This window comes from Crocuta crocuta, unplaced genomic scaffold (genome assembly GCF_008692635.1).
Source record: "Crocuta crocuta isolate KB4526 unplaced genomic scaffold, BGI_CrCroc_1.0 scaffold149, whole genome shotgun sequence".
In the NCBI taxonomy this organism is placed as follows: Eukaryota; Metazoa; Chordata; class Mammalia; order Carnivora; family Hyaenidae; genus Crocuta; species Crocuta crocuta.
This window is the reverse complement of record NW_027551561.1, coordinates 7050112-7065554: the sequence shown is the minus strand read 5'-3', so window position 1 is coordinate 7065554 and position 15443 is coordinate 7050112. Positions and strand designations below refer to the sequence as shown.

At 36.4% G+C, this 15443-nt stretch overlaps 1 protein-coding gene across 6 annotated transcripts in view; it reads right to left on the bottom strand.

Annotated features, from left to right (window-relative positions):
* Positions 1-4230: 4230 nt before the first annotated feature.
* The window catches only part of ZNF207 (zinc finger protein 207), a 16868-nt gene continuing 5655 nt past the window's right edge, over positions 4231-15443 (bottom strand). The window contains exons 3-12 of one of the 6 annotated variants that reach the window (XM_077749759.1): positions 14853-14991; positions 12850-13020; positions 12651-12726; positions 12094-12141; positions 10976-11046; positions 8574-8731; positions 7319-7411; positions 6092-6334; positions 5115-5274; positions 4231-4977 (exon numbers count right to left, since the gene is read on the bottom strand). In XM_077749759.1, the coding sequence (XP_077605885.1) occupies positions 4817-4977; positions 5115-5274; positions 6092-6334; positions 7319-7411; positions 8574-8731; positions 10976-11046; positions 12094-12141; positions 12651-12726; positions 12850-13020; positions 14853-14991 (1320 nt within the window). In that variant the 3' untranslated portion in view covers positions 4231-4816. The remainder of the gene's footprint in view (positions 4978-5114; positions 5275-6091; positions 6335-7318; positions 7412-8573; positions 8732-10975; positions 11047-12093; positions 12142-12650; positions 12727-12849; positions 13021-14852; positions 14992-15443) is intronic. The other 5 variants (XM_077749760.1, XM_077749761.1, XM_077749762.1 and 2 more) reach the window with 5 other exon arrangements.

Here is a 15443-nt window from a genome sequence, read left to right as displayed (position 1 = left end):
CAAGAGTCTTATAGCTGAAGCTCTCTTTTAGAAGACTTTTCCATAAAAGTTACAGTAAGAGAACACCGATTTTGTTTTGGAATAACATACAATGGTTACTAATATTAGGCAGACAAATACTGCCTCTTTAAAAAGACATACCTAATTTATACAAAATCTTTATGTTTTAAATATTCTTTTTACCCCTAACCAAGTATCAGTTCACTCAAAACAAAATTTTATCACATTTCCTTTCATTTACCAAGTTTACCAGTGTTAGTAATAGATACCTGAGGAATTCTCAAAATCATACTACTTCAGAGATATCAAGAAAATTAACTTCAACAAATTATGCCACCCTTAGAAAACCCCTCCAACCTCCAGGAGTCAAGTATGTAAGAGCCTATTTCAATTATAATTATTTCAACTATCAATATTAGATTAGACAAGCAGCCTCACTCTTAAATATTTCACTATGCTGGGGGATGGTGGATGCAATAGCAAACATCTCCAATTAAGGAGACTTAAAGGTGTAATTACAGAACAAAGTTATGAATGTATTCCTTTGTTGTAACAAAATATTCTTCCAACATTAAACTCTTTTTTCCATAATTCAGTTACAGAGAAAATCGTATGTTCTAAATTACACAGTGAAAATTTGGAATTCATTTAACGCATAGTTTTTCTTTATGCTTCCAAGAATTAAAATCACAAAGAAAACAATCCTGGGGTTAGCTAAACATTGTACTATATGCTGTTACTGTTTGAAAGAAAATGCTATCTGGATGGAACAGTTGCTTACACACAGGAAGGAACAAAAGTAATCCAGGTTAATGTTTTGGCCTCTCTTCCAGTTCCTTCTTATCCCCATAACATGCACAAATAAACGTGTTCCTCACCGAATATAAGCAAATTTTAGTTGGAAACAACTGTGGATACTCTTCATGTGTGCATACTGCATAAAATATCACTTAGTAATACGAGGCTGAAAATGAACCACAAAATGACTGTTCCAAAACCACAGTTCAATGTACTAATTTTACGATTCAATTTCCGTGTGGCTACCTGAAAAACAGTAATCTATCCATACTGACAGGTCTGTACTACTTTTAGTATCCTTTTTATCAAATGTGTAGTGTATATGCATACATACCACACACACACCACCTTCCCACTCTTCACAGGGCTCTACATTAACATTTGCTCTAATGTGGTGAAGTTTGAAAATATTAAAAATCACAAGCATTTCCACATGACCTTCCAACCTTAATGTTCAAAGCATTAACTTTGGGATTAAGAATGCACATTTCAGTAACCAGCGGCATTTCCAATGATCAAACTTATCCGTGAGGTTAAATTTAATAGTTTGGGAAGAAAATGACAAGTTTTTCCTAAAAGTGAAAGTGGAAAATTTGAATGAAACAGTTCATGCCTCCAAATCAAAAACGTCAAATTTTGTTCATTTACTAAAGTTAGATATAGCAATATGAGCTTTACTGAGGCTGTTAACACAAAGTAAATACATATATCAAATATTTTTATTAACACCACAGTCAAACGTGAATATTAATATAGAGCCTTCTCTGCCAAAAGAGTATAAAAATCCTAAGTTTAAGTAAATTTAGGGGCCTTCACCAAACTTGCTGCAAGTTTGGGGACATAAATATCCAACAGCCATAAAGCTGTGAAAGCCCCTATAAGGAATAAAATAAATCCCACTTGCCTCAGACTGAACAGGGCAACACTGAGACTCAGCCTCAGCCTGTCCTATGGCAGGGCTATAGGAAGAAGAAAATTTTAATTTTAGAAAAACATTACCCAATTAATTTAAAAGACATGCATTAAAAAAAAAAAATCCCAGTGATCAAGCAAGCAAAGGAAAAAAGAGCAGCTCTTTTTTTAAAAAAAAGCTATTGTCTGCTATAATTCCACTCTGAACCCATACTTAGTTTTGTTGGGGATCTTCCCCCAAATCAATTAAGCTGAGTTTAAGCTCAATATATAACTTGATCAGTGGAACAAGAGTACACAAAGAGTATTTTCCCCATTCCTGATGGAAAATGTGTGAGATTATTACTAAGATATGTAAGTACTCAAATTAAAGGAGAATTCCAGCAGCCACTCAAAAGTCGATCCTCACCTGCTGGTCTTATTCTGTCACACAGTACATAAAATCTACACACAATAGAAACTAGTGCCAGACAAAATGTTAAGTCACTTCTCTTTTTAAAGCAGGATATAGGAGTGGATGTAAGGAAGGGACGGTCAGTCAAAGCTGGTAGTCCCATTAATCGTACAACTTTCTAAATTGTGGCAATCACAATGCCTGCCTGAATGAATACAGTAAGTCCTAAAGGTTGTCTTCTGTGAGGGTAGTTTACTTCAACTCAACCCCACCTATTATTTAAAGGAAGCATAAGTCAAAGTAAGTTATTTCAACAGGATTTGTTACACTCATGTTTTAACCACATTATGGACCCCAGAAGCAGTTAGGTAAAAGGTATTTTCTAGAAGCTTAATTATGCTGATGCATGCACAAATTACATTATAAGTATACCCAAATGGCACCATTTGAACCACATATATCTAACACAACACAGGAGACAGTGTGCTTAAGTGCCATGCATTAACACTTTGGATCAACTTTTAATTAAACTTCTATCATTTAAAAGTACTGATATTTTCTTCCTTCAAACTTCAGAAAGCAACAAACCTTGGTATAAAATATATCATCTTTGCATTAAATGTAAATAAAACTTTATAGAAGTTTTGAAACATTACTAACCCATTTGTATTTTGTTGATAAGCCTGTACATGAAATGCTTGAGACGTTTGGTTTGGGAAAACATTTCCTATTTAATCATTCTAAATTTAATCATGCCATTTTTACCTTACAAATTTTCAACATAGGTTCTTCTTTGGCAATATGATAAACGTGCTGCCAAATCTAAGGAGTATATATTCATTCCACAATTACTTAGTAGGCAGGTGAGAGAAAAAGTATGGGGCTTCGGGCTGGCAGAAGAAACAAATGCATTCTTGGTGATACATGGATGCTTCCTTTTCAAGCTATGAATTTTTAAACCTCAATGGTACCATAAGAAAAGAACTAGAAGACATTTTCACTGGAGCAAAATGTAGGATTTAAAATACCACTCAGCTTTGTAAATATTTGTAGGTTTTGTTTAAATGAGTAACTTTTACTTGTCACTTAAATACAGACTCTTTTACGATGATTAAAACAGTTTTCAACATTTTCCTACGAGGTTAAAACTTTTTTTCAAAGACAAAAAACTCAAGACGTCAGGTCTTATCTGTATCTTCACACATATGTTATAAAGACTTATCGCCATTTTAAATCTTAACTTTACGTTGAGGAAAACTCAACTTGAGTTTTTAATAATTATGCTTTGTTATAGATCATTTAGTACTGCCTTGCAAAAGTAAAAATTTTTTAAAATGGATGCCAAAGAGTCAACAAGAGGTATTATTGTATGAGACTTGCAACACAAGATACTAATAGCAATCACCTCTACAAAAAAGTTCTTCACAGGACATAGTAACATTCAAATTTCCAAGATGAAAAGGTTAACAGGGAAGCCATTTAGGCTAAATAACAGAAGATAACCATCTAATCAAGGAAATAATGTAATTTTCCAGGAACATAATAAAAAATGTTGAATCCATCTGTTAACCGTTCTAACAGGCACATTTAGATTTTTTTTTGGCATTACACTTAGAAAAGATTCCAATCCATTAACAGTAAAACAAAAACTATTACTGCATGCACCTAAGCTTCTAGAAGTTTGCACCTGAAAAGCTTCTGAGGTCCACGCAGTACTGCAGTCTCAAAAATACTCAAGGAAATGAATGGGTCTGGCACTAGGCTCTAAACTTCATCAGCAGGAAAGAGGGCACATCAAGGTGTATGTTTTAAATATCTAGGACATCTAGCAGGTAGTGACACCAAGGGCGTGGAAAGGTGACACAACACAAAGATTTCATACCAGGTAATGGCTCATATGTACCTAAGTTCTTCTGTCAACTTAAGCACTAACGTACAAGTCTATACATACTGTCCAGTTTAAAACATGCAGCTAAGGAACAACCTGTAATTAAAAGACAGAATCCAATGATTTATCAAAACTGTATTGGGAACTATGAATTTTATTATGTGGACATCTACTGTGGCATGCATCTGTACAAACCTTTCAGGCAGTGGTCCACAGCTGGGTTTTGAATAAAAAGGCGTAAGTTTTTCTCTCATTTTATTACAATGAAGTTTAACAGTACAGAAAAGTCACATGACCTTGGTGGGTCAGATTTCTTAAACCCTGCAACATGAGGAACTCTAAATACATTAAATATTGTTATACATTCAGACTTCCAATGTACAGGTCTCGGAAACAGTTACAGCCCTCACCAAGCTAGGTTGGGGACATGAAGTCCAACAGCATCTGAAATGCTGTGAAGGCATAACTTTACAAATAGCAATGTAAGCTTACAGAACTTGCCTTTATTAAGGTGGTATGTTCATGTAATTCCAGCGCCTTCACAATATAACGAACCAAATTTACTATACTTCACTTCTAAAAACCTAGATGAAACATGAAAAAGAAGCCATACAGTATAAATTGCAACTTCAGGAAAAGTTCCTGCTTTATTATTCCAAATAATTTTTCCCATGTAAAATAAATGTCCAATAGTTCCTGGTATGTGGGAAGATAATGTTTGTTAAAGTCACAATGAAGCCTTATTGACGGAAGCTTGGCTATATAAACAGCACAAGTTGAGAAAAGGTTTAATCTCCAAACCTATTAGATTGGATGAAGTAAGATCAGTAACGGCCACCTTGCGACATTACAGGAGGTCTCATTCCCATCGGAGGTCGAGGAGGCCCACCTTGGTAAGGGGGCACCATTGGCGGTCCCTGCCCATACGGTGGCATAGCACCAGGAAGGTAACCTGGCATGCCTTGATGATGACCACCATACTGACCTAAAAAACACATTTAAAACACAAAAAATTGATTGAGTTGGTTTGTGCACTGTACTTTCAAATACAATGTATTTTGCAGAAAAACTTATGTGTATACTCAGAAAATCCACTAAATAAACAAACATAAAAAGAAATACCATGAGGCGGCATTGGGGGTCTCATTCCTTGTTGCTGTGGGATGCCTGGCTGTGGTGGCATCATACCTCCAATTGGACCAACTGGTGGATTACCAATGGGAGCCTGTCCTGGTCGAGGAAGATTACGCTGATATTTAGGTAACTGTGCCCTTCTCTCTTCCTATGAATAAAAATGAACCCAACGTTAATACCTGAATGCAGGGACAGTCACTAAGCATAAAAGGCAAACATCTAAAATCTAAAATCTTACACAGTAACTTAAACTGTACCTTTGTCAACCATTACTTCTGCTCCACAAACCAGCCCAACTACCTAAAATCTCAATGACTCAAGAAAACCTAAACTATTTTTATATTTGAAGAATAGCTAGTAACTTTTCAGGAAATACACACTTGCCTCAGCAAAAAAGGGTCTAGTGAGAAAGGTAGGTAAGTTTCAAAGGATCTGTAGATTCTACCTCACACTTAACTGTTTCTTTGATTTACAAATTTATGTGTAACTGAAATGATTTTTGACAATAAGAACCCAAATTAGTGTCTTCTTTAAGAAACAGTCTGGGATTAGGAGGAGTGTGTCTAAGATCAAAACATTCACACATGCAATATTTATCTTGGGGATTTTAGAAATCAGAATGATTAAAAATACAGAGTAAGCATTAAATCAGATTATAAGATGGGGCGCTTGGGTGGCTCAGATGGTTAAGCATCTGACTGGCTCAGGTCATTATCTTGCGGTTTGTGGGTTCAAGTCCCACATCAGGCTCTGTGCTGACAGCTGAGCCTGGAGCCTGCTTTGGATTCTATGTCTCCCTCTCTCTCTGTCCCTCTCCTGCTCACGCTGTCTCTCAAAAAATAAATAAAAAATATAGAAATCAGATTATAAGACCATCAGTGTACAAATCAACACTTCTCAAGAGGAAGACAAACTGCTACAACAGTATCCAAACTATGCTAGTAAAAATCTGTAAAAAAACTTACCAGTGATATATCCTCATCTGGATGGATCAACTTACTGGTTGCACTGGTTGTTGTGAGTGTGGCAGGCTTACTTGTTATTGAAGCCGCTGGTTTCGCTGCAGTGCTATTTGTTGTACTAGTGGTTGAAGCTGTAGACTGTGTATAAGCAGGGAATGTAGGCTTTGGGGGTTCTGTAGTTGTTGCAGGGGTACTATTTAAGGGCTTGAAATCTGTACCGACAGGTCCTTGGACAGCTGCCTGAGCCTGTAAAAATATAATCTATCATTAATGAAACTTCAAAACCCAAAATTGAGTTTATCTACTATAATTAACTTCAAAGTGAGACACCAACATTCAAAAAGGACTAAACTTTAAATGAAATTAAAACAAAGTTAATATAATAAGAACTCCACAAAAATCAAGATAACATATAAGAACATCTAAAGATGCTGGGTCAAAGTCACATCCGAAACTCAGCAGCAGAGATAAAAAGACTGCATATGTAACTTCTAAGAGTTTATCTACCTACTCACCAAAATTTGCTTTACAAAGCTTTGTATTTACTTCAGACTGATGAAATACACTGTATCACAATAGCATGTTCTACTGTTACTATTCTAAATTAGTTGTTTAATCAATCTACCAAGCAGCTCAAAAAAAAAAAGTTCAGAAATGATAGAATACAAATGTTGCATAAACTGTATCAGTGATGACATATTAAAGATGTCCTTCGGAGATATTCTTTATATAGATAATACAATGTCCTCCCACTTAACAATGACTAAATGATTATCATGGACAAAGGGTTTAGTAGGATCTCTTAAGCATAAAGTTACCAGTAATAAATAGGTTACTTTTCATAATACCAAACATCTGAAACATGAAGACTAGGCCAACTTTAGAACCAAATGCAGAGTACTAAATTTCCTTACATTATATGTGATGCATTAGATTAAACAGCATAAATCAAAAAAGCTTAATCATGCATCAGGCTAACCATTGGCCACTATTATGCATTTACTGCTTACATGCTTTTAACCCTTTAGAACCACAGGAGTTTGGGGTACATTTTTTTCTATTAGTAGGAGTTCAAATTTTCAAATACCATTGACTTTTATACCATTAACTTTACTTAAATAAAATTAAACATCGTATATTTTTCGGAAAATATTTAGTTTTAAATTAGGGTCCAAAGGGTTAAGTTTATAAAGCCATTTTAACAAGTTTAAACTGCAACTTCCTGCGTACTTGTGCTGTGCTAGGAAACAGAGCTTTAGAAGATGCAGACAGACTTTCTGAATTGGATGAAGCTGTACTTGAGCTTGTTACAGGTGTCCCCATCTGTAGCATAAAAGAAAGGAAACAATGAAAAGTCTCCAAACAAATGGGTGAAAATAAGCCATGTGGTAGACTTTTTTTATTATAGATTGCATTTTTATAAATGCAAAATGTAATGCAATCAAATCTGATTTATTCAAAGAGGCAGGCAGTTAATGCATTTACAATAAACAAAGTGACAGTATGAGCCTCATAAAATTTTTAAAAATTCTACACCAATAAACCTAGTCATTAACCAGTTTCTTTTCTAAAACTGGATGTGTTCTGCACTGATATTTCAAAAATGATACCTTCAATTGAGACTAAAGATGCATGACTACTGACACTTCAATCCAATTCTCTATCAATGATTTTTGTTAGAAGTTTGACATTTCTCAATAAACAAAATCTCCACTCCCCTCTAAACGTAAGTTAATGTGTTTTAAGGGGACTTAAAAAGTAATACTTATACTTTTAATTAACTATAAACAAAAAACTGAGAAAAGAAAACCTCTACAGGATAATGTTAAAGTGGGAAAAAAAAAAAAAGAACATACATCCTGATCTTAATTCTAATCAATTAAATACATCTGCTTAATTTTGAATATAACTTGGGGGAAAAAGCACAAAAGTAACCACCATTATACACTTACTATATATAATAAAGGTATCTTTAGCTTCTGAGTTCTGAATAAAGACAAGACTAGGAGGAAAGAGAAGTCTAACTAGTCAAATGATGCCCTTCCTGAAAAAGTGCAGCACTGTAGTCTGTCACTGTTCTACATTAAAGAGTCCAACAAATGATTTGCTAAGGTCTTAGGATTTTCACCTCTGACTTTGATTTCATTCCATTCATAGTTCAAGATGTGAAGGAAGACCTCCAAATGCTATTATTATGTATTTACGTCCCCAGAAACTAAACTCTCATTTCTAACTAAAGCTAAGAATAACCAGACTTCACAGCTATGAAAACAAAAAAACATGCTACACTATCTGGCTCCAATCTTTTCCGAGGAAATCAACGTGTGCAAACGTGGAAGAGAATAGGACACTTCTTTGTATCTAATTAATTGTATGAAAATGTTTATACACAAAATATTGACCTATATCAATTTAAAAAATTTCTATAAACGACTACACTTTACCTTTAAATGTAAGTGCACTCCTTTCAGGAATTTCACCTTACCTGTCCGGCACTGGGGAAAAGAGGCTTAGTAACTGGAGGCTGTGGAGCAGGAACTGTTGCTGTCGGTGCAGGTGGTCTATTAAGAATGCCTGGAGCTGAAACAGCCTGTGCTTGAGTCATTGGAGGAATTCCAGGCCGAGGAACAGGAGGGGGCATACCTATAAAGACGAAATATTGGAAGAAAGGGAGTTGTTTGATCTCACGGTTCATGGGTTCGAGCCCCATGTCGGGCTCTGTGCTGAGAGCCAGCTCAGAGTCTGGAGCCTGCTTCGAATTGTGTCTCCCTCTCTCTCTGACCCTCCCCTGCTCACTGTCTCTCACAGAAATAGATAAAATATTAAAAAAATAACAAAAATAAAAAATAATTCAATGTTACTGATGAACTGCTCAATTCAACGAAGTCCAAATAACTTAGGCATTTGCCCCTGAACAATCTTGCCTCAACCTTTCTATTCTTTTGTATCTCTTCAGAATTTTGGAAAGTGAAAGATACAACTACAGACTCTTTGTACAGGGAAAATAGCAATTAAGTTACTAATATCCCTGATTTAGCAAACTTTTGAAACACGTAAGAGAACTATTTTGATCATCCGACTACTGGATGTTCTCTAAACTCTAAATCAAATTATTGTAAAAACTTTGAATAGGTCATATACTCATGTAATTTTTTTTCAGAAAACTAAGTTATTCCTGCAAACACTTTTAACTTCACATTATCAATGGAACATTGGTTATTATTCTGCATTCCTTTAAAGGCCTGAAATTCTTTCAGAACCTATGTGGAGCTACCACCTATAAATTAATGCCTGTACTGACAATAATGCACATTTTGTCGCTGCCTTACTTTTCCTGTCCCTTCTACATCAACTATCTCTTGAGCACTTCTTAATCTGCTATGGTCTGCACACCAAACTTGCTAGGATTACATATAACAAGGCAACCAAGAAAGCCTCATGAAGGTCTCTGTGGCACATGTACTTGGCTAACAAAATTTCATTCTCCACATTCCAGGATACAAAGACAAGATAGTTTTTAACACAGATTCCCTTTCAGCTAAAGAGTCTATTAGATCTATTTGTGGTCAACTGTAAGAGGCTAAGGAGCTTGTGGGAGAGTTACTTTGCTCCCTAATGAAAAAAAGATGGGGTGCCTCAGTCGGTTAAGTGTCCAACTCTTGACTTCGGCTCAAGTCATCCATCATCTTACAGGCAGGAGATCAAGCCCCACGTCAAGCTCTGTGAGGACAGTGCAGAGCCTGCTTAGGATTCTCTCCCTGTCACTTCCTGGGTTGCTCATGCACACACGCACTCTCAAAATAAACTTAAAACAAGAGAGTGTCCACTGTTGTTGACACCCTTCCTTGCCTGCGTTATTTTGTAACAACTGAGTGACGTGTCCCAGGGAGAAAAGCTAAGGTTGGCAGAGGAGAAAATTTTAAACACATGAGTTCTTGATATCACCAGCCACTGAATCTACCACTTTCCTTTTCGTTGAGGCCATAAATGCCTAAACTGTTTAATACAGTTTGTTAGGTTTCTCTATTATTTTCTAAAAGACTCTCCATTACTCATCTAAAAAAATTCCTAACAAATACAACCCCATTTAGGTGTATGAGCTTCAGTGCATAGGTTCTGTGACTCATTCTGTCTGCTTTGAAACCGGTTTACTATTTCAAAACTCAAAAAAAAAAAAAAAAAGTATCCATTCTAACACTTCCCCAATTTAAAAAAGAACTCACCAACCTAAGGAAAATTTAATATTAAAATTCCACCAATGTCCACAAACCTGCTGTCCAAAATACTTAAGAATAAAGCATGCCAATAGCACTGCTAGGAATTTACCCAAGGGATACAGAAATGCTGAGGCATAGGAGCACATGTACCCCAATGTTCATAGCAGCACTCTCCACAATAGCTAAAACATGGAAAGAGCCTAAGTGTCCATCAACAGATGAATGGATCAAGAAGATGTGGTTTATCTATACCATGGAATACTACATGGCAATGAGAAACAATGAAATCTGGCCACGTGTAGCAACATGGATGGACCTTGAGGGTGTTATGCTGAGCGAAATAAGTCAGGCAGAGAAGGACAAATATCATATGTGTGCACGTATAGGAGGATTAGGAGGAACTTGACAGAGGACCAAGGGGGAGAAGAAGGGCGGAAATGGTGGGGGAAAGGGAGAGAGGCAAACCATGAGAGACTCTTGAATGCTGACAAAAACTGAGGACTGATGGATGTGGGGGGGAGGGGGGATGGGCATGGAGGAGGACACTTGTGGGGATGAGCACTGAGTGTTATGTGGAAACTAATTTGACAATAAACTATTTGTAAAAAAAAAAAAAAAAGAATAAAGCATGCCAATCCTATTAAAAAAGCTATTATCTAACATTGCATACCTGGTGGCATACCAGGCATCAGAGGTGGTATTCCTGGTCCAGGTGGCATCATTCCACCCATTGGCATCATTCTATTAGAAAGCAAATTTCAAGAAACAAACCAAGTTAATCAATAGTATAAACCATTAGAAAACATTTTGGCTAAAGCCTGAAACAACAGATAAGAGACCTGAATTTGACCCCTAATATTGAAAATCAAGCTGAAAGAACACACAAGGCTAAAACAATTCTATCAAAGTAAGTCTTCTAAAAACCAGCAAACTCTTGGGTTTACCAGTAAAATAAGAGGGGTTGGGGGGAATCAGTATTATTTACCAAACATTTTCATACATTTAAAGTCATTAAGAACAATGATACCCTCAATATATACAAGAGGCCTCATCTAAAATATGTGTAATCAGAAATCATATTCACCTTTTGTCTCATTTGGAAAATACCCACACAATGTAAAAAGAAAAGCTATTTTAGAATCGTTATATTTTTCAAAAGGAAATATACACTGTGGAGTAAAGTTTTGGGGGAGGGTTATAAAAGAACTCTCACCAAAATTAAAGACAGTCAAAAGTAAACTCACACAACTGCCTCATTTCTAACAGCTACCTAACACTAAACCATGACTAAAAACAACCCATATTTATTTTCCCTCCCTTAAAAGAGCTCACCTTCAAATATCAGTGTCCATTCATTTAAAACATTTACAAGTTTGTGAATTCTTATTTGAGGACTTTATCAGAAAATTAACTTCTATATATAGAGTATCATTACAAGAAGCCCAAAATACCTTCTATAATAAAGCATGTTAATTTGGCAAAAGAGTTATCTATTCTTTCTTAAATACCAACACTTTTTACTAAATTCCATTACTTTAGTAATCTGGGGGAAAACAGCTGCACATATAGAAAATGCTTTATTTATATGGGTCTATTACTGGTTCCTCACAGACGTCTTTTTTTTCCCTCCATTAAGAGACTTTGTGTCAACCAGCTTGCACATTCTAGAAGTTTTAGTGAGGAAGGTTAGAAAATTTCTGAAGTCAACTGAATAGATACCATTAAACACACAAAAAAAATGACATTATGATTATACCTCCTGAATTACATTATGAATGAGATGCTTACATGTTTTCACCGCAAAATGACTGGGTGTATTTTCTCTGATGATGCAATCTGTGAAAATGTATGACAAAATCAAAATCTAACTGTGATTTTCAAAATACAGTGGGAAAGTGTATTGTATACCTCTCACATCCAACAATATTTAAGTAAAAGTGATAGGCACGAGCACCTCATATTCATTTCAGTTCTTGAGGATTTGACAAATAAATCATTTACAGAGTCTGCTGCTTGTCACAACTACAAAGTGTCCTGGACAGTTCTGATCTCAGAAACACAAATCAACAACAAACAACTACTTTAATTACATCAAATGCAATTAAAGTAGATGGCTGCCTACACACATCCTAAAACCCAAAACTCTATATTCTCTCCAGAGGCAAATTTATATTCCTTAAATTTATTGGTAGACCCCTTTTTTAGACAAATTTAAGTTTATGGATCCCATTAGAAGCCGGGGGGGAAGAAAAAAGGCAAAGGAACATTTTAAAATCCATGTAACACCCAAGTTGAAAAGATTATTACTAGGCATAAGCCCACAAATCAATTACAAGTTTTCTTACCCAGGTGGCATGCCTGGCATAACCGGTGGCATTCCTGGCATCAGAGGAGGCACACCCGGCATTAATGGAGGTATGCCTATAAACAAAAATTTCAACACAAAAAGTCACAAATATTAAGGAGTTAAGAGAAAAATTTTTAATATCCTACAGCATATCATCAAAGTCCTAAGAATGTCAAATTGTAACCCTTATGTGATACCTGGAGGCATTCCAGGTGCCCCCGGCACTGGTGGCAGTCCTGGCTGTGCCATTGGAGGGATATAACCTTGTTGAGGCTGAACAGGCTGTGGCTGAAATGAAGTTGAAGCTGCAGAGTCATCATCATCATACTCATCAGAATCATCTTGTTGCTTCTTTTTTTGACTCTCTGCTAAAAAAAGTTCCAATTAATTTTCCCATAAAGTGGGAAAAAAGAAAAACTAGGCAAGCTTAAGACATTCAACATTAAAAAAGTTTCAGTACAATTAGCTCATGAAATTTTTCTTGCAAAGAAATTCAGTCAATGCTATTCTTTTTACTCTTCAAATGTATTTTCAATGTCTATGAAGGTTAACGTCCTTTCTTTTTCTTTTGAAATATTTTTATTTATTTCTAGGAGAGAGAGAGACAGCGTGAGCAGGGGAGGGTCAGAGAGAGAGGCAGTTACAGACTGACACAGGCTCCAGGCTCTGAGCTGGCAGTCAGCACAGAGCCCGACCCGGGGCTCGAACCCACGAGCCGCGAGATCATGACCTAAGCGAAAGTTGGATGCTTAACTGACTAAGCCACCCAGGCGCCCCTTAACATCCTTTCCATATCTGTGACAGGTACAAATGATTTTCCTTAAGGGGCGCCCTTAAGTGTAGGACTTGTCCTACACTTACGACCTTTGTCTCAGGTCATAATCTCGCAGTTCAGGAGTTTGAGCCCCACGTCGTGCTCCGTGCTCATGGTGCAGTGCCTGCTTCCAATCTGTGCCCCTCCCCTGCTTGTGCTCTTTCTTAAAAGAAATAAATTAACTTTAAATAATAAAAAAATAATTTTCCTGTTTTATTAAAAAAAAAACCCACAAAAACAGCTTTCTATTTCATCTCAAAAGGTAAACTATGAGAAAAAGGTCTGAGCTTTCTACAATGCTTTTCTTTTCCTTTTTTAAAAAATTTTTTATGTTTATATACTTTTGAGAGCAGAGAGACATAGCATGATTGAGGGAAGGCAGAGAGAGAGGACAACAGAACGCAAAGCAGGCTCTGGTCTCTGAGAGGTCAGCACAGAGCCCAACACGGGGCTCCAACCCACAAACCAAGAGATCATGACCTGAGCTGAAGTCAGACGCTTAACCGACTGAGCCACCCAGGCACCCATGCAATGCTTTTGAAAACAAAAACTTTCAAGGCACTTAGCTTGCTCAGTCAATAGAGCATTTGACTCTTGATCTCAGGGCTGTGAGTTCAAGCTTTACACTGGGTGCAGAGCTTACTTAAAAAAAATTTTTTTTTCATAAGTGATTAATAACTTCTACCATCTGGATAATAAGTGATTGCAAATTCCAAGTAACAGCATTACCAAAAAATTTACTATTAGTTGTTATATAATCAAATCAGAATAAGCTACCTTCATTTTCAGAAACCTCAACACTTGCTAATTCCACTTGGAATGCAGTTATGAACAAAACTATATTAAAGTGTTTGGAATAATGCATGTGGTGTTACTTATATACAAATCAAATATACACAACTCCAAACATTAAGACATAAGAAAACAATAAAACTCAGGGTGCCTGGGTACCTTAGTTGGTTGAACAGTCAAATCTTGGTTCTAGCACAGATAACGATCTGTTTCATGGGTTTGAGACACACACGGGACTGCACTGACATCATGGAGCCTGCTTGGGATTCCCTCTCCTCTCTCTGCCCCTCCCCCACTTGCGGGGTCTTCCTTTGCTCTCAAAATAATAAACTTAAAAAAAATAGGAGTGTTGGTGTCTAAGTTGGTTAAGAGCCAATTCTTGTTTTCAGGTCAGGCCATAATCTCAGTGAGTTCTCTCTGCCACCCCCCTACTCACTAACATGTTCACTCTCTCAAATGAGTATTTTTTAAAAACCCTCAAAATTGGAATTTTGAATAAATCTAACATCCATTATTAAATCTCTACTTTAAAGTAGTAGTAATACACTCATTAGTGAAGCTGTATTAAGAAAAAGCATACATTTTAATGTTTACCTTGTGTTTTCTGTTCAAGAAGTCGTCTTCTTTCATCCATGTCTTTTTCTGGAATACCTTCCATACCATATATTTCCAATTCTATATCTGTTCTCCCAGGTATTGCATTTGGTACAGCATCTATTGTCTCTTTATGCACCTAACGTTCAAACAAACTTCCATTAGATCAATTAAAGTGTCTCATAAAGTCCTTTAACAGCAATCTGAAATTACCGGGAAAACAGTATAATCATTAAGAATAACTGGTTTTGTAGTGAGACTATCTGGATTCAAACCCCAGTTTTGCCACTTACTAACTAGGAATCTGAGACTAAGCAAATCAATTGACTTAAGATTACACCACCTAGGGGAACCTGGGTGGCTCAGTCAGTTAAGTGTCTGACTTCAGCTCAGGTCATGATCTCAGGGTCCATGAATTTGAACCATGCATCGGGCTCTATACTGATAGCTCGGAGCCTGGAGCCTGCTTTATATTCTGTGTCTCCCTCTCTCTCTGCCTCTCCCCCACTTGCGCTCAGTCTCTCTCTGTCTCAAATATAAATAAACGCTAAAAAAAAAAAAAAATTAAAAAAAGATTACATCATTTATATA